Genomic DNA, 22255 nt, shown 5'->3' on the forward strand with positions numbered 1-22255 from the left:
AAAGGCATCAATGATGGCCAGGAAAAAATGTATATCCTAGGCTTTATTGGTTTTAGAAACTATTTGAAAATTCATTTTCCTTCTATTTCCTCCCTTTTTTCTATTCTTTCTTTGATCCTAATCTCCCTCTTCTCCCCCTGCAATAGAAAATTAGCATGAGATTATGTCCATGCTCATAAAAGTTAAAATTCCACTTGCTAACTAAAAAAAAACTTCAAAAAATCCTGCGAATGATATTTCAATTATTCCCTCTAAAATCTGCATCAAATAACTAGGGATTAGAGTTTGTCAATTGCAGTGAAAACACAAGTCATACAGTCGTTGCTAAGCTAATGTGTGTTTCTTTGAATGACAGATTGTGGACATGTAAAATACAACTTGTCACGAGATATAACTCAGCTGGAATTTTCACACACCCCAGGGAACGTGCAAAATAAGGGGGAAAGCAGTGAAAATGTTAGCCTGGCAAATTGCTAGGAACTAAATTAAGATAAACTAGAAAACTGTGCTTTCCTTTGCTTTAAAATTAGACATGTTATTTAAAAATTTGTTCAACAGCATGCTTTTCCTGATTTAACTAGCACAACCTTTAGTCTAACTAATGAATTAATGTAGCTGTTAGTTTTTAGAAGATGTAAGCTGTGTGCAAAGGTGAGTTGGTAGCCTTTCAAGAAGAATGGAAAAATACCAAGTTCTATTATCCTTTCAGTTTTAGAATAGATTCTAAAATGAAGATTGTGATATTTAACTTAATTTTGTACTATGTAAGTCATAGAGCAGTGATTGTTTAATGAAATAAATGAAGTGATCTTAAGTGGACTAAAGAATTATGGCCATGTTTTTCCTTAAATGTCATTAGTATATGATATTAATGCTGAAAGAGTTTCGTAGTTGATTTGTATCTCTGCTCCTGCATAATCACTATCAATTCATATTATTAAATCAATTTTAAAAATATTACTGAAGTCTTGCTATTTGGACTTTAAATGTCTGTTGGACAAGGGAATTCATTGGAACTATACCCCCAAAGTCACTCAACTATGCATATTTTGACGCAATGATATGACTACTAGGTTTATACTTCAAAGAGATTAAAAACAAAGGGAAAGGATCCTTATGTACAAAAATATTTATAGTAGCACTTTTTGTGATAGCAAAAGAACAGAAACGAAGTGGATATTGATCAATTGGAAAATGGCTGAGCTGATTACAGTGTATGAATGTAATGAAATATTATTGAATTGTAATAAATTACAAAAGACGTGAATTCAAAGAAACCTAGGAAGACATATGAACTGATGTGGAGTGAAATGAATAGAACTAGGAGGATAATTCATACAGTGACTATAGCATTTTAAAGAAAAGCAGCCTTGAAAGACTTAAGAACTCTGACTAATGTAGTGACCCAACAGTGATTCTAGAGGACTGACAATAAAGCAGAGGGGTGATGGATTTGAGATTCAGAATGAGATGTCTATTTTCAAATATGTCTAATATATGGATTTGTTAAGTATAATAGGACTTATTTGATGCAAGGAAGGGTGGGGTGTTTTTTTCTCATTTTTTAATTGAGGAGGGAAAAGAAGGGAACACAGATAAGCAATACAGCAGCTTGCTAAATTTCTGTGTTTTTTAAAAGAGGTTTTTCCTAGCAAATAGTCATGGCTTCTTGTGCATATTCTTCTTTCCATCCTCCTTTTCACAAAGAAATGTTCATATTAATTGATGGTTGTTAATGACAACAAAAATAAATTAAAAGACAAAGTAATTCAGTTTTGTTTGTTTGCCATGAGGCCATGCACAAAATCCATCTCTTTCTACTTGGACCAGGTTGATGCGGCAAATCTCAGAAAGAAACAAACCTTGTCTAACTAGTGACACTCTTTTCACTTCTAAATTAGCTAAGTTTAAAAACATCCATTTAGAAAAGCATCAGTTAACTTTTTCAGTCATAAACAACCAATGTTAAAAATCAAATTAACAATTAAATTTTGTCTCCTTCACCACCACCACCCTTCCATCATCTCCTCCCCCCCAAGAAAAGCCCACAGTCACTCCATTTTATCTGTATTATGAAGTTCACACTCCTCAGCAAGGCATTTGAGGCCCCATAATCTGGCGACACCCTTTCTGTCCTTGGTTATCGCTCACTTCCCATAAAACAGGAACTCTAGTCATTCCATCTGCCCTATGCAAGTTTATCTTTCACTACTCTCTGATATGAACTCTTTACCCTAAGAAAAAGGACCTGGGTTCAAATTCTGGCTCCTCCATTTACTATTTGTTATGACCTTGTGCAAGTCATTACCTTTCCGTGGGCCTCTGCCTCCTCATCTGTAAAATGAGGACGTTGGACCAGACAGTCTTTTTGGGTCCCTTTCTGCTCTAAATTCATTATACCTTCAATTATTCCATCTTCAGTTAAGACTCTTAACTTTACTCACGCTCCGGCCTCAACCTGGAATGCTCTTTCCTTTCTCTCTAAATCCTGTGTCAACTAAATAGTCCAGGTCAAGGCCTACCTCCTCTGTGAGGACTATTTTGAACCCCTGTCATGTGGTTTTCTAAATTCCTACAGAATTTATTGTCTAAATCACTCATTTCAGGGCTGCCTTGTGCTGTGTAACGGGGAAAGGATAGGGCCAGAATGCAATGTCTCATTTTAAATGGATAAAACTTTTATAACATTGCTACTTTTATAAATTCATGACTTTTCATGTACCTAGTATAGAGTTTAAAACAGTACTACTTTTGATTTACTTCACTAAGTAATCATTTCGTGTCTCCTGTAGGCAGAGCTCTTTCTGTGCTGGTAGAAATGCAAAAAATGATGAAGACATCTTTGTCACGGTTTATTCCACGAGCATCCACAGTACTCTACTGTATATAGTACAGTATACACCATGATAACTCTATAATGAGACAGGATCAACCCATAATAGTAGCAAAAAATACTCTTTACAATCAGGGAGAGGAAAAATCATTTCTGAGTTGGGAAGGTGAGGGAGCAATGAAGGCTTCGTACAGAATGTAGCTCTTGAGTTCAGCCTTGAAGGCTGGAGTAGAATTTCAGGAGTAGGAGATGGGAGGAAGGGGCATTTCTTTGTGTAGGAAAAGTTCTGTGACAAAAAGCACAAAAGAGGGGAAACGTGTGGGGTGGATGGGAAGTGTTCAATTCAACTGATCTTTATTAAGGTTAGCAGAGTGCCTGACACGTAGTAGGTGTTTAATAAATGTTTATCTATTGATTTAACATTGACTTTGTATGAGGGAATATGCTATATACGGAGTATAGGGTATATGAAGGCAAAAACAAAACAGTCCCTGCATGCAAGACACATATTCTAGAGGGGGGTAACTTGGTTTACTTAGATTTTAGGATGTTTTGCCATAAAACTTAGACAAATTCCCTTTAAAAACCAAAATTTATGCGTTTAAGTATGTGTGAACATAAGTATGTATCTCCATTTGAATGTGTGAGCAGAAAATAAACTAAGAACAAAACGTACATACCCATGGTTCTTATAGTAACTGTACAGAGGTGCACAGTTATCTTTAGAGTGTGTGTGTGTGTGTGTGTGTGTGTGTGTGTGTGAGAGAGAGAGAGAGAGAGAGAGAGAGAACGAGAGAACTGTGTCTAGTATAGAAAATGTATAAAGCCTCAAAAGACATCATCGTATAGTGGAAATAGTGCTGATTTTGGAATCAAAAGACATGGCTACGTATCCCAACTCTGCTACTTAGAACCATAGACCTAGAGCTAGAGGTCATCTTATCCTCAGCCCTCTCATTTTACTCATGAGGAAATTGGGCCCAGAGAAGCTGAGTGACTTAAGATGCACCCAGAGCACATAAACTAGCAAATATGGCACAGAACGTATATTGTTATAATACTTTGATGGCTCGTGAATTTGTTCATATGAACACCGCTTCCAGTGAGTGATAGATTTCATTTTATAAGAGAAAATAGATTTCTAAATTGGTCAGTGTGGTTTTTAAAATATTATTTAGTTTTTGTTCAGTTTGATAGTCTGTTTCAGATAATTATTCCTTTAATAAAAAAAAAAACTCTTTACTGCTCCAAGTGCTAAATGCTGACTAGACCATATTTCATATAATAAAATTAGAAGGAATCATGTGAAAAGTACTCAGGAATTAAACCAGATCCAGGACTTCATAAGCCATGTGTCATAAAGTATTATCTCTCTTTTTTTTCCATCTAGGGTTGTTACGATCTGGTGACCAGTTTTATGGAGACAAATATGGGAATCATAGCTGGAGTGGCTTTTGGAATCGCATTCTCCCAGGTATGGGACATGCTTATTTGTTCCCTGGTTTATATACCTGTTGATTGATTCGATGGCTATTCTATGTCTTTCATCCCCATCTCGTCCAACTTTCTAACTACTCTGCCAGTCTCCCTTTTTCTTTAGGAAGAAGCTGAAGGGATGGGGACAGAGCCTCATGCTTATTAGTCCTTAGGTCATCTGTTTATTGATTTTCCTTTTTCAACTTAAATGAAGTTTTTCCATCAAGGGAATATCAGTTACAGTTCAACTAACGACTAGCTCTAGAAAAACAACTTGTCTGTCCCTTAGGTCAAATAAAGGTTAACTCAACAGAGCACTGACTTAATTGGAGCATAAACAACTCAAAACATCCAATAACTGATCCATATTTAGGAAAGGCTTTTTTTTCTTTCGCTAGTTGACTTGCTCCCTCCTTTTTTTCCCTTCAGTACTATGGATTTTGTGGAAGGTCTCTGCCATTAATGGGGCCAGTTTCATTGCACATTCATTCTCAGTCTTAATAGTTGGTTGTTTTCTATTTTTCCATTATCTTCTGAAATGTCCGGTAACTTTTTTCATGTACCCATGTTCTAAAAAGGATTATAAAGCCCAGTTTTTCATTTAAGCAGTCATATAAATGAGACTCAGGAATTGAAACTTAAAACATATTTAAGAATTTTTATGAATGTTGAAAAGTTGAAAAGCACCTTTAGCACTAAAATTTTCTTTGGGCCGCTAAGGTTTTCTGTCAAGAGAAGCATGGGAAAGCCTGAAAAAATATTTGTAACTTGATAAATGTCTTAAAGGATTTCATTCATTTAATAGTTAAATCTAACTCAATTCATCTAAACCCAAACAATTAAAAATTAGCTCTCTCTTAATTAATATATTTCTGTAACTTAAGCATGGGGAGCTATACTTTTGACATGTATATCCTGTGAAAGTAGAAAGCAGCAAATGAGCTGCTTTTTTCCCTCTCAACTAATGGTTTTAAAAAACTAAAGGCATTTATCTCAGAAAATAACGTGGACCCATTTATTGCAAATGTGTATGGTGATTTCTCATTGCAGTTTTAGAATTCTTTATTTTAACAATTAGTTGAGTTTCTAAGCCCCTTAAAAGCATTAAGCACTAGCATGAAATCACAGGTCAGCTAGAAGTGATCACAAACAAAATTTAATTAAATACCTCTAGCATTTCTGAAGCAGCATTATAAATAATCATAGTTGGTTTTCAAATCAAGGTTCTTCTGATCTAGTCCTTTCTATTTTACCACAGGGCCTCTCACCAGGTTGTTATGAATTGTAGTAGTAGTATTACAATAACAGTTGTAATATCTTGATAGTATCTTGACTGCCAGGATGGCACAACCTTTTAAAGTAGATTCTGGACCTTACGGGTGATGCCAATGTATAGGGCTCAGTATGTGGTCCTTGAGATACAGCCCTCTCTGGATGCTGGCAGTGTCCAGCTGTATAAATCAGAAAGGGCAGATTTGTAGTTAGTATCAAGGAGGTCTGTATCCCTGGAAAAAGCTAATATTGTTTGAATTGTCACTGTGAATGTCCAGAGAAGTGCCATATAGCTTAGTGACTAGAGAGTGAGAGCCAATGTAGGGTTCTAGCCTTGCCTCTGACACACACTGGCTCTATGACCCCATCTGAAAAGTGAGGGTAGTAATAGCAGTACTTCATAGGTTTGTTGTGAGAATCAAATTATCTAACATGTAATGTGTTATATAATATGCACCTATTACATAACATATTAATATATATAACATACAAACATATATATGGATTGTGCATATTATAATTTTATATCATTGTATAGTATTCTTGTTCCATTTCTTAATTGTCCAGATTGTTAGGAAATTCTTCCTCATATGAAACTGAAGTCTTCCTCCCTTCCTATTTCTGCATTCCAGGGCTAAGCAGAAATATCCCACTTCCTTATGCCAACCTACTAAATACATGAAGGCAGTAATTGTCTCATCCTTTCTCTCCCCAGCAAACTTTCCCTTCACCAAGCTGAACATCTCTAGTTTCTTCGATCAATCTTCCCTTTCTCTAACCATCCTCCTATAAATACACACCAGCTTGTCAAAGTCCTTCCTAAAATGTAGTACCCAGAACCTAGTACTCCATATGTGCTCTAACCAGGCAATCAAGTGAAATCATCACTTCCCTTGTTTTGGACACCATGCTTCCATTAATGTAAACCAAGGTCATGTTATCTTTTGGGGCTGCCATGTTGTACATAGTAAACTTGCAGTCATCAACTAAGTCACTGAAAACTTGTTTACGACCACCTACTTTCTTCCCTTCCATACCCATATGAAGGAATATATTTGCTTAAAAAATCAACTGGCGCATTATAGAAGGCAATGATTGGGAAAGGAATTGAGGCAACCATGTGTCACCATTCTGGATATTTCCTTTTAGCACAAAATGAAGAGTGATGCCCTCGACAGAACTAGGGAACTCAGAAAGAGGGATGGGTTGGTAGGGGAGGGAGAGGGGAAGATACTGAGTTCAGTTTTGGACATGTTGACTTTGAGATGCTGGTGGGACAGGGCTGGAGCTTAGGAGAACAGCTGGGGTGGATATATAGAAATGGGAGGTATGTACATAAAGATAATGGCGCCTGTGGGAGCTGATGAGCTGAGACGGAGTCTAGAGAGAGAGAAGAGGCGGTCAGGACCTCCACATATTCCTACAGTTAGAAGGCTCCTGCCTGCATGGATGATGATGCAGCATAGACTGTGATGACATAGGTAAATGATCCATTGCTTTGAATTGTGAACTTTGGTCATGTATGTCAAAGTAGCTTAGGCCTGGAGCCTCAAGAGCAACTTAACAAATGTTAATTGAAAACTTTGGCTTCCTAACCAGCAGCATGACATGAATAACTTTAAGCTTTACAAAGCATTTTCCTCACAGGTCTGTGAGGCAGAATATCTTATAACCCTTCATTTTCAGAGGAGGAAAGTAAGTCTCAGAAAAGTCAAATGACTTGCCAGGGTCACATCGTTACTGTTTCATAGTTGGATTTCAAATCAAGGGTCTCCTAATTCTAGCCCTTCCTGCTCAACCACAGGACCTCCCCACCAAGTCTTATTAGGCAGTGGGGTTAAAAATCCCTCTAAAGGTATGAGAGGCAATGAAGGAAGGTGAAAGTGTTGAGGGTGAGACAAAGTCCAGGAACCCCAAGACTGGAGCTCTCAGACAGGGTCATTGAGCAGGGGGTACCCCTCAAAGACCAGAGTACTGGAGAGGGTTGAGGCCATCTGGAATGAATTCATGGACTCAAGCATTCTTTAAGTCAAGGTGACAAAGATTTATTATGCTTTTCAGCAGGCAAGAGTTCTTGGGGAACCTGCAACCTTAAAGGGCTACAGGTAAAGTTTATGTAGTTTATTCTATAGTAAAACATGTGCCAAATATGCTAATTAGATGATTCAGGGTGGGATTAGGGAGTGGTTAAGGAGTTATCAGTTCTGCATTTTTTGTATCTACTGTGCAGGTATCTTACCCAGAGTTCACTGGAAATAGCCCAAGTAGGAGCTTCGTGGAAGTGTGGTTTTAGGCCTGAAATGTCGCTAAGTCAACTAACGGTCAGGGCTGACTGGGAAATACCCAGGCTGCTCCCATCAATGTCTTGTCAGACAGGATAAATGTAAGGGAGTACACATATGTCTGGGACTAGCATGCATATGATAGGTCAGTGAGTAGTAAATATTGTTATGACCCAGTACACGGCCAGTTCAGCCAGTGCATAGCTGGTTCAAACTAATAAATTCTATAGGTGTAGCTGGCCACTTTATCAGGAAGAGAGATAAACATTTTGCTAGGGCATGCTGTCCTGTTTTGCTAGAGAGAAGCTGCTAGGGACAGTGTTTTGAGGTTAGGAGATGTGATTTTAGAACTGGATGTGATTTTGGAACTAGGGTCTAAGCACAGGCACCCCATCAAAGGTAGCTGTCCTTTTTCCTACTCACTGATCTTTTCTCTTCTTCCACTGTTTTGTCCCTGCCTACCTGGGTCATCCCTGTGGTACCTATTCTAGGAAAATAGTATAATTTCCTAAGTGTTAAGTACAAGAAAAACTGAAACCAGGTCTAGTCTTTTGGAAGTGTGGTTGTGATGCTGTGGGGAAGCATTTTGTTCACACTCACCCCTGGAACCCTTGAAATCTCCTTCTGGATATATGAGCATCACAATAGTGCTGTGACCACTCTGGTTACTGAATCCCCTCTTCTTCACTTTCCCAAAGAAAGGCATCTGTTTCTCTGTCCTTGACAGACGGCCCTTCAGAACTCTGGTAACTCGCAGTATTGAGTTTTTAGTAGCACTTCTCCTTCCTGGGTGAGTTATTGCCGTAGAGACACAACTTTAGCTTGGAGGAAGCCAAGGCACAGATCAGCCTTCGCACTCCCCAGGCATTCTCATGTACCTCGTGGTTGGGAGTCACAGCAATGATGATAAGTAACTCCTGTTATTTTTATAGCGCTGGAAGTTTGACAAAATGCCGTCCTCAAACGTCCCTATGAGATAGATTATAATGACCTTTATAAAGCATTTTGAGGTTTGTAAGTTACATTATTTTGTTTGAACCTCACAGCAGCCTTGTAAGGGGAGTAAGATTGGTACTGTTACCCCATTTTACTCATGAAGAAACTGGGACTCAGTTTGCCCAGGGCTCTGCCACTGTTAAGCATCAGAGTCAGGATCTGAATCCAGGTCTTGCCTCTAATATGGAAAACCAGATGTCCTGGATCTATAATGGCTGAGAGATTCCTAGGTTTTTAGTTCCCCTGTTTTCTCCCAGATTTTGCGATCTGTCCTGGGTTCCCTCAGGATGATGCAGCATTTAATAAAGCTTCAGGGCCTAGGGTGGTTGCCCCACGCTTTGTCCTGCCTAAGTTCAGAGCCCATTTACCTGGATTCAAATGTGAGAAGACAATCGGGTTTTCTCACGTTCTCCCTGGTGTTTAAAGAAAATGAATCAGTCAATTATATTTGATGACAAGATACCTTAGGTGTCTGTGTGCGGTTGAGAGATGGGGGGCAGGGGCATTGTTTCTTGGAGAATATACATTTCCCCCTCTCTGCTTCCTCTCCCTCTGTGCCTTCCCTCTTCCAGCTCTCCCATGTCCTCTGGGTGACCGTGCCAGAGTCCATGGGCCTCTTTTGTGGCTCCCTTTGAGGGCAGTAACTCACTTCTGCCCCCCGCCCCCCACCCCAGGAGCATCTTGTCCTACTAGGCACTCGTACAGCCAGAGGGAGCTGTTGCTTCTTTGAGCTCCCATGTGATGTTATTTCACCGTTTCTTGTTAACATTAATCCAAAAAGTTTGGAATTACTTCCCAAGGAAATTTCCCAAGCAGCGTTTATTCACTTTCAACTTGGCTTAAATTGTTAGGAGTTTTCCCAAAAATCCAAAAGAAGTTCTCAGTTGAGTCATTAATATATAATCTTCCCAACTTCAAAATAGTTCCAAAGAATTTGAGCTAGTGCTTGTCACTCGCCTCATTAGCTCAGGTTTAACTTTGCAGCTTTTCTTACCTGCCCCTTTATGCTCTGGAAACTGGATTAGATTAGGCCCTGGAGAAGAGAATCACTAACCAGGGGAAATGAAAGGCTTTCTTGCCATCTGAGCGCCTTTGCTGGTTGTATTTCTGCCGCGACCCTTCTCCCTCTGGTCCAAGGCCCTCGTGCCAGTATGCCCTCTTAACGCTCTCTGTGTTGATTTGTTACCAGCAGTTTTCATTGCTCCAGTGCTGAAATCCACAGCCTGATTGCTACTCAGTGGTTCTAAACAGTGTTGCAGTTAGTGCTAGAGGTGGACCTAGAGCTTGTTCCTCCGTAGCGGGGCCAACACACTACCTTTGCTATGAAAAAGCCCTTTCCTCTTCCCTTTCCCTGCTTTGAAAATAAAATCTTACAGATGTGTACTTCCCTAGAGGAAGCACTGATAAGAAGAAAGAATAAAACATTGACAAGGCAGGTCGTAGTAAAGTGTTTAGTTTAGTTTTGTTAGTCATTAGATGGGGACTAATTACTGAGCCCTGTTCAACCAGATATCAGTAGTGACATGTATCTTCCTGGGTGATGAAATTGTTCAGGTCAGCGGCCCCACCAAGTCTAGATGGCCAGCAGCCTGCCGTTTTACAGCAGAGGCGAATAGGCTCCCTCTCTTCTATGTTTCTCATATTTTCAAGTAGAACTGTTGTCTAATCTTGAAATCTTGGTAATAACACATCAATGGGAATTCTTAAGAAAAGATTCTTTGTAGCATTATGGTAGACTTAAGCTACATGGTTCTACCATAAAAAGAAACGTGATATACAGATAGTCATAGGGGCCATCTCCCAGCTGTAAAATAGAAATACATTCTGTGTATGCCAATTAATCTGGTATTTGTTTAGTCTGAATAAAGATGGATGTAATTTGCTGTATTCAGGTTAATCAAGTCTGGCAGTCATGCATTGTTTATTGACCCCAGGCTAAATGAAAGGACAGATGCAGCCTGCCTTTGTGCGTAGAACATGACTTTACTATTATGAAGATAAAATATTTCGTTTTAATTTTTTATAATGAGATACCTTGGACAGCATTTCCTCCCTTCAGCCTAGTTTGATAGGTAAAGAACTTTGGAATAGAATTATTCCTCAGCTAGGGAGAAAAAAACACTGATTAGATGGAAATCAAATGTCTCCAGTAGTAGAAATAACAATAATAATAATTCACATTTGTGGGAGATACTTGGAAGTTTACATGGCTCATTCCTAACAGTATTATGAGGTAAGTAATAAAAACGTTAGCTCCATTTTGCAGAGGAGGGAAGGAAGTGAGACTCACGGTTGATCATTGACTTGTTCGCCATTACAGCTATCAGGCGATAATGATATGCTTGGGAGCTGGAATTTGAACCTGAGTCTCCTAAGTAACAAGCCTAGGCTTATTAAACTTCCAGTATAGAAGGATTAGCTAGAGATAAAGCCCCTCTAAGGCCTTCAAAATACTGGATCTCTACTTTTGTTGTCTAAAATTAAATTCGGTGTGAAGGCAAGCCCGCACATATTTTCATGTGACTTGAATAAGCTTCAATTTAGCACAATTTTTGGAAAAACAAAATTCTTTTTACTGACAGATATAAAATAAAAAAATCATTTTCCTCCAGGCAGATGAGAATGTGTTTATGCTCCAGAAATGAGAAGCAGAAATGAATTTCAAGTGAACAGCATTTTTCTGCCTATTTTGTAGTTGTTGTTTCAATGATAAAGTTACTAGGTCCAACACTTAAGAGCTGGATGTCTCCTGCTTTACTAAAAAGTGCAGAATGCTGTGTTTCCCTGAAGGCCACGGATTTGCGTACAAACAGTATTTAACATAGTGTTCTGAAGTGTTTTCTTGATCTGTTGTCTCTAAATTGCAGCTGAGGACTCTTGTGCTAGAATATTTTTCATGCTAAATGTCAGAACTACAAAATATGTAGTTAAAGATTGTATTATGAGTATGCAAACACATATGCGATGATACAGAAAGAAGGAAGCAAATATGTCAAAGGATATATCTGACGAAGAAAAGATGGGGGTCTTTTAAGTTAAACAAATACCAAAAAAAAATCTTTAAACCCTTTTTCAGAAATTAAGTAACTAGAACCTGTTGAAATTCAGGGCCAAGGGAAAACTTAGGGCGTTAAGAGGGAAGTGACAGCTTGTAACAGGAAGATATTTTAGAAGATGTATATCTTGCAGTGATTCCAAGAGTGGGAATCATTAAGATGGAAATAGGTTTTTGGAGAGTAAGTTTGTAACCCAAGCTCCCAAAGTCAGTTGGTATGGAACTCTCTCTTCAGTAGAGGAGATCTGTGTCACATTCCTGCAGGAGAGAGGGGAAATCTGGTCTCATTGGTCCCTTCAGGGCTTCTAGCTTCTAGTTTTGAGAGAGAAGATACATGATACTTCCCCTCTCTTCAGGTCACTGTAGAGAGAAAAAGACTAGGGAAAAGCCAACATAATAGGAAATCACCAAGAGAGGAGCTGGCAGTCTCTATCCTGTCAGCCTTTTCCCAGTTTTTTTTTTTCTGGAGTTTCTTTCTAGACATTTCCAGTCTACAACCTAGAACCCCCTAAACAAAATGGTGAGACCAGATCTCTACTCTCTCCTGCTGTCATCAGTTCTGCCCCACCCCACGTGTAGAAATGGAACATTGATCTCCATCAATAAAGAGAGCATCCCAGACTGCTTTGGGACTCGGATTATGTGTGTGTGTGTGTGTGTGTGTGTGTGTGTGTGTGTGTGTGTGTTGTATAAGATGGAAGAGGAGATTGTTCCTTGGGTAGAATCATGTTCTAATTAAGAGAGTGGTGTGGCAGGATTAATTAATAGGAAGCTGTTTTGGGTAAGATATGTGGAGCTAAGAGATTAAGGCAAAATATATGAAGGCTAAGAAGGGAAGGATGTGTGTATCCACACATATATATTCAAGGGGGTGGACTTTTATATTGCTTTTTCATTACTTTATAATTCCATTTTTTCCTATATTTTCCCATTAAATTTCTCTCCTCCCAACTCCAATTTTTATCACTCAGGCTATTAACTCATCTATTCTTCAGAATGTCTAAGCTTTGCTCTTCCACTCTGTCCTCAGCATACCGCCGCCTTTGCCAGATTTCTTCAGTCTCTACTAATTAACTCTGTCATTGGCATTCTTTCCATCATGTTATTTATAATGGCCCAGTAACCATACATTTATTGGGGACAGTATAAAAAGGTATAGGTTTGGATCCAGTGACCTTGGAGGTCTGATTCTGTAAATGGTCTGAGTTTTTATTATGACCACTGAAGAAAAAGCATGCCTAATCATAAGCAAAGGCACCAACTGTAAGGTTCAGATCCCCTTGAAACACAGTAACATCTTCTTCCTGTTCTTCTTCTCTCACCTTCCATCCCTGTCTCCCTAAGGTTAAAGCTGTGTTTATGTGCAGCAGCCAGACTGGTCCTGTCATCAGAGCCAAAGGTGACAAACTCCCTCTGCCAAGTATTGCCCTTTCCCCATAAAAACGTAATTGGGAAATGTTTAACAAAATAAATAAAAATCCTAAATAGTACAACCTAGATACTTTATTTGTGGTTTTCTACGTTGATATACAGTCTCCAAGGCTTCCTTTCTATTTGATACCTCTGATCAAGGTCATCTTGATTGCATGATGCCTGTTCATCACTAAAACAGGGCAGTGGCATGAGGACGAATATGAGAAACACTATACAACATTTTCTCTCTCTGAATTGCATTGGCATGTCATGAATGGCAGCTGAAGCCAAGAACTATCATTGAGCTTACCAAATAAAATAATAAATGTGGCTAAATTGTTTATAAAGTAGGTGTTTGCTTGGCAGAGGAAAGGACTAGCCGTTAATGCTAAAATATAAAATTGGGCCGTCACAGTAAGGATTTTGCTTCTCCAGAGATCACAAACCAAGATTTGTCCGAGAATTCTTGCTGTCACCATTGCTTTATCTGATTCATCTGTGCTATAACCTGAATTAAGGAAAGTACCCGTTTTCCTCTGTTGAAGCAACATTAGTCTCTGACAAGATTATTCTAATTTTTAATTTATTAACATATTTTAGTATTTTAGGAGTCAGTATCATAGCTGAGTTCTTTTAAAATTTCTGTTGAGAGCTAAGCTAGAGACCAAAACCTAAACCCAAATTCCAGATGCTCCAGTTTCCCATACATTTGGGACCAATAACCCTGAACTCGAGGTATTTAATATAATTCCCCCCCCCCCCCGCATTGTGCCTGATTCCAATTTTTTGAAAAACAATCCAGAGAAGGGAGTATCCAAAATAAAGTCCCAGTTGTCCACCGTGGCCAGAATCTGTTCAGGAGCGTGTTTGAGTGCCTTGATTCTCTTTTGCATTTTTCTTCCCTGCAATAGTTGATTGGTATGCTGTTGGCCTGCTGTCTGTCCCGGTTTATCACTGCCAATCAGTATGAGATGGTGTAATAAAAAAGGCAAGTTTATTTATGTTTTTTATGTCCACATACTCACATACACATATGTAAATGTCATAGAAGTATTGCCCTCAAGGTTCAGTTAATGGGCAAATATTGGACTGCTGAGGTTCGGCAGCTGGAGGGACACGTATAGGGAACGGCCTCCTGGGATTCCATCACAATCTTGATGCCCTTAAGGCAGCTTTGGTAGAGAGTAGTATCCTTAATGCTTTCAAAAATGTTTTCTTTTACTTGATCCATGTTGTTTAAACAAGCAAGTATTTCTTAAATGGCCCACTGTGTGTCAGGCCCTACATTGATAGATAGATCAAGCTTTTATGAAGCATTTTCGGTGTGCCAGGCACTGCGCTAAATACTAGGAGACAAATAGACAAATACATGTAAGCAAGATGGTCCCCTCGGGGAGTTTATATCCTACGAGAGAAGAGAAGAGAGAGGAGACAATGCAGAACGGGGAACCAGAGGAGATGGGGAGGGCTCAGGAAAGGCATTGCAGCAGTCAAGGAGCAGGGACCAGGAGAGAGATGTGTGAGTGCTAGGTACTGAAGATACAGATGGAAAAGTGAAACGGCGCTTGCCATGACGCAGCTTATAAAACAGACCCACAAGTCTACATTGTTAGTTACCAGCCTGAACCAACTCGTCAGTTAATTTTCTTCCTTAGTCTTTCAGGGATGTTGGGGAAAGAAGAAACCTGTTTCCAAATTGGGAGCTGCAACAATCTAGGAAGAGTTTCAAGGAATGTTACAGCATACTACACACACACACACACACACACGCACGCACACACGCACGCACGCACACACACTCAAACACCAACAGACACAACGTCTCAGCTCCACTCGTCAAATCGTACCATGCCTAGATTCCATTCTGTGAAGTACCGTTGTGCCACAGAGAGTAGCGTCTAGTCCTGTACAACACTCCATCTTCAAAGGCTCTGCGTAAGGTGGCGCTGCCGGTATGCCCCTGGCCGTACTGTGGCTGCATTGTAACTTAGAGGTAATCCATTAACATCGTCGATCAGACTCTGCATGTAGTGGCCTTTCACCAAGGTTAATAAATGTTGCACACGTTCATCTAAACAAGTATATGAGATATATCTCTTCTTTTGGTTTAATCTTCTTTGGTTTTGTTTTATTTACTGCTTTACTAAGGACTTTTCCTCCCCTTCCTCAAACTATCCTGATCCTAGAAAGAAGAACCAGTAATTGACCAGGAAGACATTCAGAGGGAAATTTTTGAAAATGTCACACTCGAAGGAAATTGTTTTTCTTGATTTTCAGACGCCTTTGATTATTACTCTGTCCTATGCCTAGTATGTATATAGACCGTTTAGTGAATTTTTGCCTCTGACTTTGAACCTGTGTAGTACTGTTACAAATCCGTGTTGTTGCTCACTGTAAAGGCAGTAATGTCACCTCTTTTTTCCCCTAAAGATGCTATAAACTAATCCTGATTGTGCTCTACTTTGACTTTTTTCTTTCTATAATTATATATTTCTTTCATGCATTGACGTTACAGTCATCAAGAATATCATCAAATTGATTAAAAATGAGTATATGGGGAGGAGCAAAAAAATTCAAAACCTTTAAAAAATAGAAATTTTTAAATAATGCCTCTGTTTAGCATGCCAAGAATGCATTGATATTGTGAGCATTTGTGATACATGTGTTAATAAATGGAGCCATTATGGGTTTATTGGTGTCTTGCTTTGTTTTCCTTTTATTACTACCTGACTTTCTTCTCCAACTTCACACGCATGTGCGTGCGCACACACACACACACACACACACACACACACACACTGTTTTTCTCTCTCTCTTTCTATCAGCAGATGAAGTCTAAATATAGAAGGTTTGGTTTATCAGTGAGCATTTTGAAAACTTTAGACACCCTTGTGAAGTGGATGTTTTTGCATGAGGAAATAGAGCTGCCAAAATGATTTTAAATTACTGCCTCAAAGTCCTGTGAAGTGAATATAAAGGATCTGGCAGAATGAATTGCAGGCTCTCCTTCCCTGCTTCTCATCTGTGGACAAAAAGACCATATTATTCAATTTTCATAATGCACAGATAATACTTTATACCATTATGCTAAAGCATAAATTTTTTACACTTGATTAAAAGGAGCATTTTAGTTTAAAGGGGAAATGAGTTTCAGTGACAGTAAAGGTGTAGAGCTCATTGGTTTCCCCACTCAAATGGCTCGATCGCTACATAAATGAATAGGGAAGGTCAATGATATCCTCACAACCTGAGGAAAGATGAAATAGTTTATTTTTGAGCATCCTATAATTGGTAAATAAAAGAGGTGGCTCTCTTTTTCCTTTTTTTAGAGGCAGTCAGGGTTAAGTGACTTGCCCAGGGTCACACAGCTAGTAAGTGTCTGAGGCTGGATTTTAACTCAGGTCCTTGTGACTCCAAGGGCTGGTGCTCAATCCACAATACTACCTAGATGCCCCCAGGAGGTGACTTTCTAAATAAATCTATACACTTATTATCTGTATTTCTCCATGAGAACTTAAAGAACTTAATAGTTTGCAAAGCAATTTCATAAGCATTCTCTTTGGGTCCTTACAACCAGAGGTAGGCATAGTACAAGTAATATCCTTTTTTACAGAGAAGGAAACCAAAGTTTAAAAATTCAACGTACCTATCCGTGGTCACACGGCTAGTAAATAGCATAGCTGAGTCATGAATTCTGGCCTTCTGACTCCTAAGGCTAATGCTTTTTCTACTGCAACTATATAAAAAAGAATTAGAAAGTATAACCATCCTCAGCTATAAATTATGTACCCATCAGGGAGCCAGTATTTTCAAAGAAGGGCTGTTTTACGGAAAATCCATATTTCATAACTTTTCCAGTCAATTAAAAATACTATGCACAACTTTTGCATAGAGTAATATGGGAAGAATTTATATTGCACTTTATGATTTGCAAAGTGCTTTAATGTTATCTCATTTAATCCTCATAATAACCCACTGAGGTAGGTTAGCTTCCCCAGGTTTCCTACTTAGCAAAGGAAGCAGAGAGAGTTGATAAAGCGATTTATCCGGGTTCATATAGCTAGGAAGTATCTGAGGCAGAATTTGAACTCATATCTTCCTGATTTCAATTCCAGCACCCTATCCAGGAAGCCACTTTTGTATATTATATAAATGGCACTTCTATGTTACTCTTCCAACTAACACACTTAAGGTTTCAGTCCCCAGAGGGTAGCGACTAATTCAGGTTCTAAGAATGACCCTAGAGCTACAACCAGGGATGTGATGGTAAATGTTTAACAACCAGCTCTCCACAAATAAATTTTATACACACACATATACACATACATGTCTGTGTTCTCGGTATATACAGTAATCTGTATATATATATATATATATATATATATATATATATATATATACATATATATATATATGGGGGGGGCTTTTAATTTTCATTATTAACATTTTCTCCATCACTTTCTTAAATCTATATCATCAATAAAATAAGTCCTGATTTATAGTGTTTACTGATTTCCAAGGTGGAAATGCTTGAACTGAAAATTGAATACAAGAACCAATTCCAGTAAACCCCTGGCTTTTTTACTATAGATCATGAGCCCCCACTAGTGTGCTTCCAATTAACCAAGCTCTGAGCACTCCACAGCACTTGCTTCAGCTGCCTTCATGGCCATTGGAACAAACTGTTCTTATATGCCCATTCCACCAGGGGAAGTCTTCACATGCTTGGAGTTGACACCCCTCACTCACCAATGTGTTTGAGACCCCTTGGTTACCCTCATGGAGAACTCACACAGGGAAGCATTCACATGGTGGTCAGAAGAAGTGGTACAAGGACACTCTCAAGGTCTCTCTCAGGAACTTTGGAATTGATTGTGTGACATGGGAGACACTGGCACTGGACCTGACAGCATGGCAGGCCCACATCAGAGAAGGTGCTGTGCTCTATGAGCCAAGCGGAATTGAAACAGCTCAAAGGAAATGCAGGATGCACAAGTTTGGAGTGTCCACCCCAAATGTTCACCCAGACTATTTATGCCCGAGCTGTGGTAGAACATTCTGAGCTCGTATTGGTCTGATCAACCACAGTCAGACACATTGAATCTTGACTAAAGCATAGTGATGTCATTTGGGTCCTCTTTGAGAATGAAGGACAACGGCAACCAACCAACTTCCAATTAACAATAATACCCATTAACAACAGTACACACAATTAGCTTTTAGTAAAGGTATTTACTGAGATGTCCTAGTAAGAATAGTTGTACAAAAGAGTCCTTCCATGAATCTAGGCGACACTATCCCCTCTCACATTCACAAGGTATCTGTGTGAAGAAACGAGCTCAAACTAAGTACAGTGTTAGTAAGACACGTGTATGATAAAGGCAACTCACAACTCCTAGTACTAAAAAAACCTTCATAGAGCCCTCACAATTGCTTCATAGGATATGCTCCTTTTCATGGTCTGACTCTCACCAGGAATCATCCATGTCTGTTCGGAGTGCCTCTATTCCCCACCTGATTCAACTTCTGTTGATCCAGTAGCAACTCTTCAAAGCTATGTGGGGAAGAGGAAGAAAAACATATTCCCTCCTTTCTCTACTCCTTTCAAGGGTCTCCTTTTACAAGAAGCTCCCAGCTTGCAATCTCTCCTATTCTCAAATTGCTGAATGGGCTATTTCTGGAGGGCAGCTAGGTGGTGCAGTGGGTAGAGTGCTGGGCTTGGAGTCAAGAAAACTCATCTTCCTGAGTTAAAAAACACTTGCTAGCTGTGTGACCCTGGTCAAGTCACTTAACCCTGTTTGCCTCAGTTTCCTCATCTGTAAAATGAGCTGGAGGAGGAAATGGCAAACCACTCCAGTATCTTTGCCAAGAAATCCCCAAAGGAGTCACAGAGTTGGACATGACTGAAATGACAACAATAAAATGCTGTTTCTTATTTGGGGGTTAGGATGGAGGGGGAAGGAAGAAAGCAAATCCTTTCTCCCTCTCACCAAGGGTCTGACTTCACAACTGTGCCAAGTTTTAAATACCTTGAGTTTTGGTTTAGTTAAGCCCTTAGAGACTTGGCTCATTTGTTTTCTTAGCTTTTTTGAGGAAGTTACACCAGAGTTGAGCCTTGAAAACAGGGTGGAACTTCAACAAAGATGGGAGATAAGTCCATTTCATGAATGAAAGCTAGCATAAACAAAGACAGAAGAAAGTGTGGAATGGCAAGAGTAGGGATAGAGAATAGTCCAGTTAGCTGAATAAGGGTAGAAATATAGTTTGAAGTGAGACTGAAAGACTACATGCCAGGAGCAGATGTTTATACTTTATTTGGAAGGCAATTGGGAATCGCTAAAGATTTATTAGTAGAAGAGGGATGTAATCAGAATAGTACATTAGGAAGATAACTGAAGCAATGGTGTGAAGGGTGGATTGAAGAAGAGAAGTACTGGAGATAGAAAGACCAATTCCGTCTTGACTCAGTGAGGTATTTGCACTTGATAAAGGGATCACGGTTGTAGATGCATCTCTGTGCCAGTCTAAGACTTCATTAACACCTTATGACTACATTCTGAGCCTTCCATGACTATATTCATAAAGAAGAAGGAAGAATCTTTTTCCCTTATAACTATGCACATACACAAATAGATTTTCTATTAGGAAAATCCTAAATAATGTTCTGCAATATTCAATTATTTGTACATGAAGAATTTGGGATCACAACATTGAATATTTTTTTTTTGCACTGACAATTTTGGTCATAGAGCCATGGTTTAATGTACATGATATCAAATTCATTGTTTTTCATGAAAATCTTATATAATATTACAGAATTTGGAGGATGACCATTGGGGAAAAGTAAGGCCATAGACAATCCAAACAGCCTTAAACCTGGAGATGATCCCTATTCTGTACTAAATGCTACTCTGATAACAGAATTGCTATGAAATTATATGAAATTATGACCTTGGTGTGTATGCTAGCATTGGTGGGCCATCAAGGCCATGAAGGGTCATCTGCTAGTTGGCAACATAGTGAAGAACATTAGAGATAACTGGGATATTAGAGATATTAGAGGCCTGCACTTTTTGGAGTGGGCCACCCCAGGAAATGGCATGGGTGGCAATGCTAATTAAATCACTTATGTGGAACAGCCTTGGAATTATGCTGCTCAAAATCTTTCCCTTGGAGAGCTCCATTCCCATAGTTTTTAACTCAAAATGTCTAAAACAGAGATCTTCACTCCTCCTTCCCTAAATATCCTGCCTCCTTGGTATTTCTGTGAAGGAAATTGATTCAATGCCAGATAGAGCCAAGTCAAGAAAACTTCCATTTACTGCTATCTTAAACAGAGCTGCTGGCATCCACAACCACTGCCTCTTGGCCCCACTTATGGCTAGTAAATGCCCACCACCTCTTACTCTCTCAACCCTGTTCTAACAGTGATTAAGGATTGGGAATAGTTGGATAAAAAGGAACACAAGCTACTCCTTATTTATCTCCTCTATCCAATTTTTCAAGTTCCTCATATTACCTGACAAATTAATTCTTTCTCTGTTCCCACTCAGGTCTACCATTTCACATCTGAATAAGTATAGTACCTTCCTAATATGTATACCTTCTTCCAGTCTTCTCCTCCTCCCAATCAATCCTTCATGTGACTCTCAGACTGACTCAATTTAATTTAACATTGTGCAGAGCATGTGTTGGGGAGAATGCAAAGATTATCTAAGGCATACCTTCATTGAGCACTGCAGTGGGGAGGAGGGAGCAGGGAACTTTCCAATGCTACAATTTATGAGCCATCACTAGTCTAATATCCCTCCGTTGTTTGTTAGTTGATGGATATATCAATTAGATAGCTAAACTTAATTAGCTTTTAGTAACTGTCTTTTACTAAAATGGTATATTTAGGACAGTTGTTCACCATTACATACAGAGTTCAGGAGAAAGTGGGCTCAAACATGGAGAGCACATGTTGCAAAGAGGTAACTCATAGCTCCTAGAAGTCCTTTGTTGGAATCTTCAAGATGTCCCTCCTAGCTATTACGTAGCTTTATGTCTGAGCTCCTTGTAGAGAAGTCTGCCTTTCCTCATCAAGGCCAGTCCATTCCTACCTCCTGATGCAGACACTACTGCTAACCTCTGATGCCTCTGGGACATTGCTAAGACTTCAGTGGAAAAAGTGCAACTCATCCAGTCCACTTAAGTTCACGAGATTGTTTTCCAGCCATGGGTCCTCCCCATCAACCAATTTCTTCTCAAAGATGACTTTCTACCCCCCAAAAAACTGAAATACCTGAGGTCCCACATTGGTCTACTAGTTGATACAAAACCTCCAGATCATGACCAATTTCTTCAACCAGTCTGAACACACTTCTTGTATGGCGTCACTTTTATTTCATCCAATGTTTGAAAACTTCCAAATTGATCAAGGATGTTTTATACTTAGTCTAAAATTTATTATTGATTGATTCAATGGAGAAATGTTCTCACCTGGTTAAGGCATCAGGAATCATCTTGAATGTTATTTTATTTTATTTTTTGTTTGTTTTTTTTTGGAGAAGTATTTTTTTTGTAGGGGGGAAGGCAGGGCAATTGGGGTTAAGTGACTTGCCCAAGGTCACACAGCTAATGTGTCAAGTGTCTGAGGCTGGATTTGAACTCAGGTCCTCCTGACTCCAGGGCCGGTGCTCTACTCACTGTGCCACCTAGCTGCCCCCTTGAATGTCATTTTAAGGAGGATGATTTGAGTGGTTGACTCCATAGACTCCCACCTGTACACTCCCCTCAATTTACCATTTCCAACAAAGCCACTGTAGTGTGTGTGGCAAAGTCTACAGTCCCAAATCCTAGAGTGACTTGGAGAGGTTTTTGTATTGTCATTTTTAATACCTTGTACTAAAGAATCTCAGTAAGGCCATATAGCATGGTTCACAATCA

The 22255-nt window shown here is 39.2% G+C and overlaps 1 protein-coding gene across 2 annotated transcripts in view; it reads left to right on the top strand.

The window, feature by feature from the left end:
- TSPAN7 (tetraspanin 7) overlaps positions 1 to 16019 on the top strand; it is a 111752-nt gene extending 95733 nt beyond the window's left edge. Inside the window, exons 6-8 of one of the 2 annotated variants that reach the window (XM_036746133.1) lie at positions 4224 to 4307; positions 14239 to 14315; positions 14983 to 16019. In XM_036746133.1, coding sequence (XP_036602028.1) covers positions 4224 to 4307; positions 14239 to 14307 — 153 coding nt within the window. In that variant the 3' untranslated portion in view covers positions 14308 to 14315; positions 14983 to 16019. The remainder of the gene's footprint in view (positions 1 to 4223; positions 4308 to 14238; positions 14316 to 14982) is intronic. The other variant, XM_036746134.1, reaches the window with a different exon arrangement.
- Positions 16020 to 22255: the final 6236 nt, after the last annotated feature.

This window comes from Trichosurus vulpecula, chromosome 2 (genome assembly GCF_011100635.1).
Source record: "Trichosurus vulpecula isolate mTriVul1 chromosome 2, mTriVul1.pri, whole genome shotgun sequence".
NCBI classification, from domain to species: Eukaryota; Metazoa; Chordata; class Mammalia; order Diprotodontia; family Phalangeridae; genus Trichosurus; species Trichosurus vulpecula.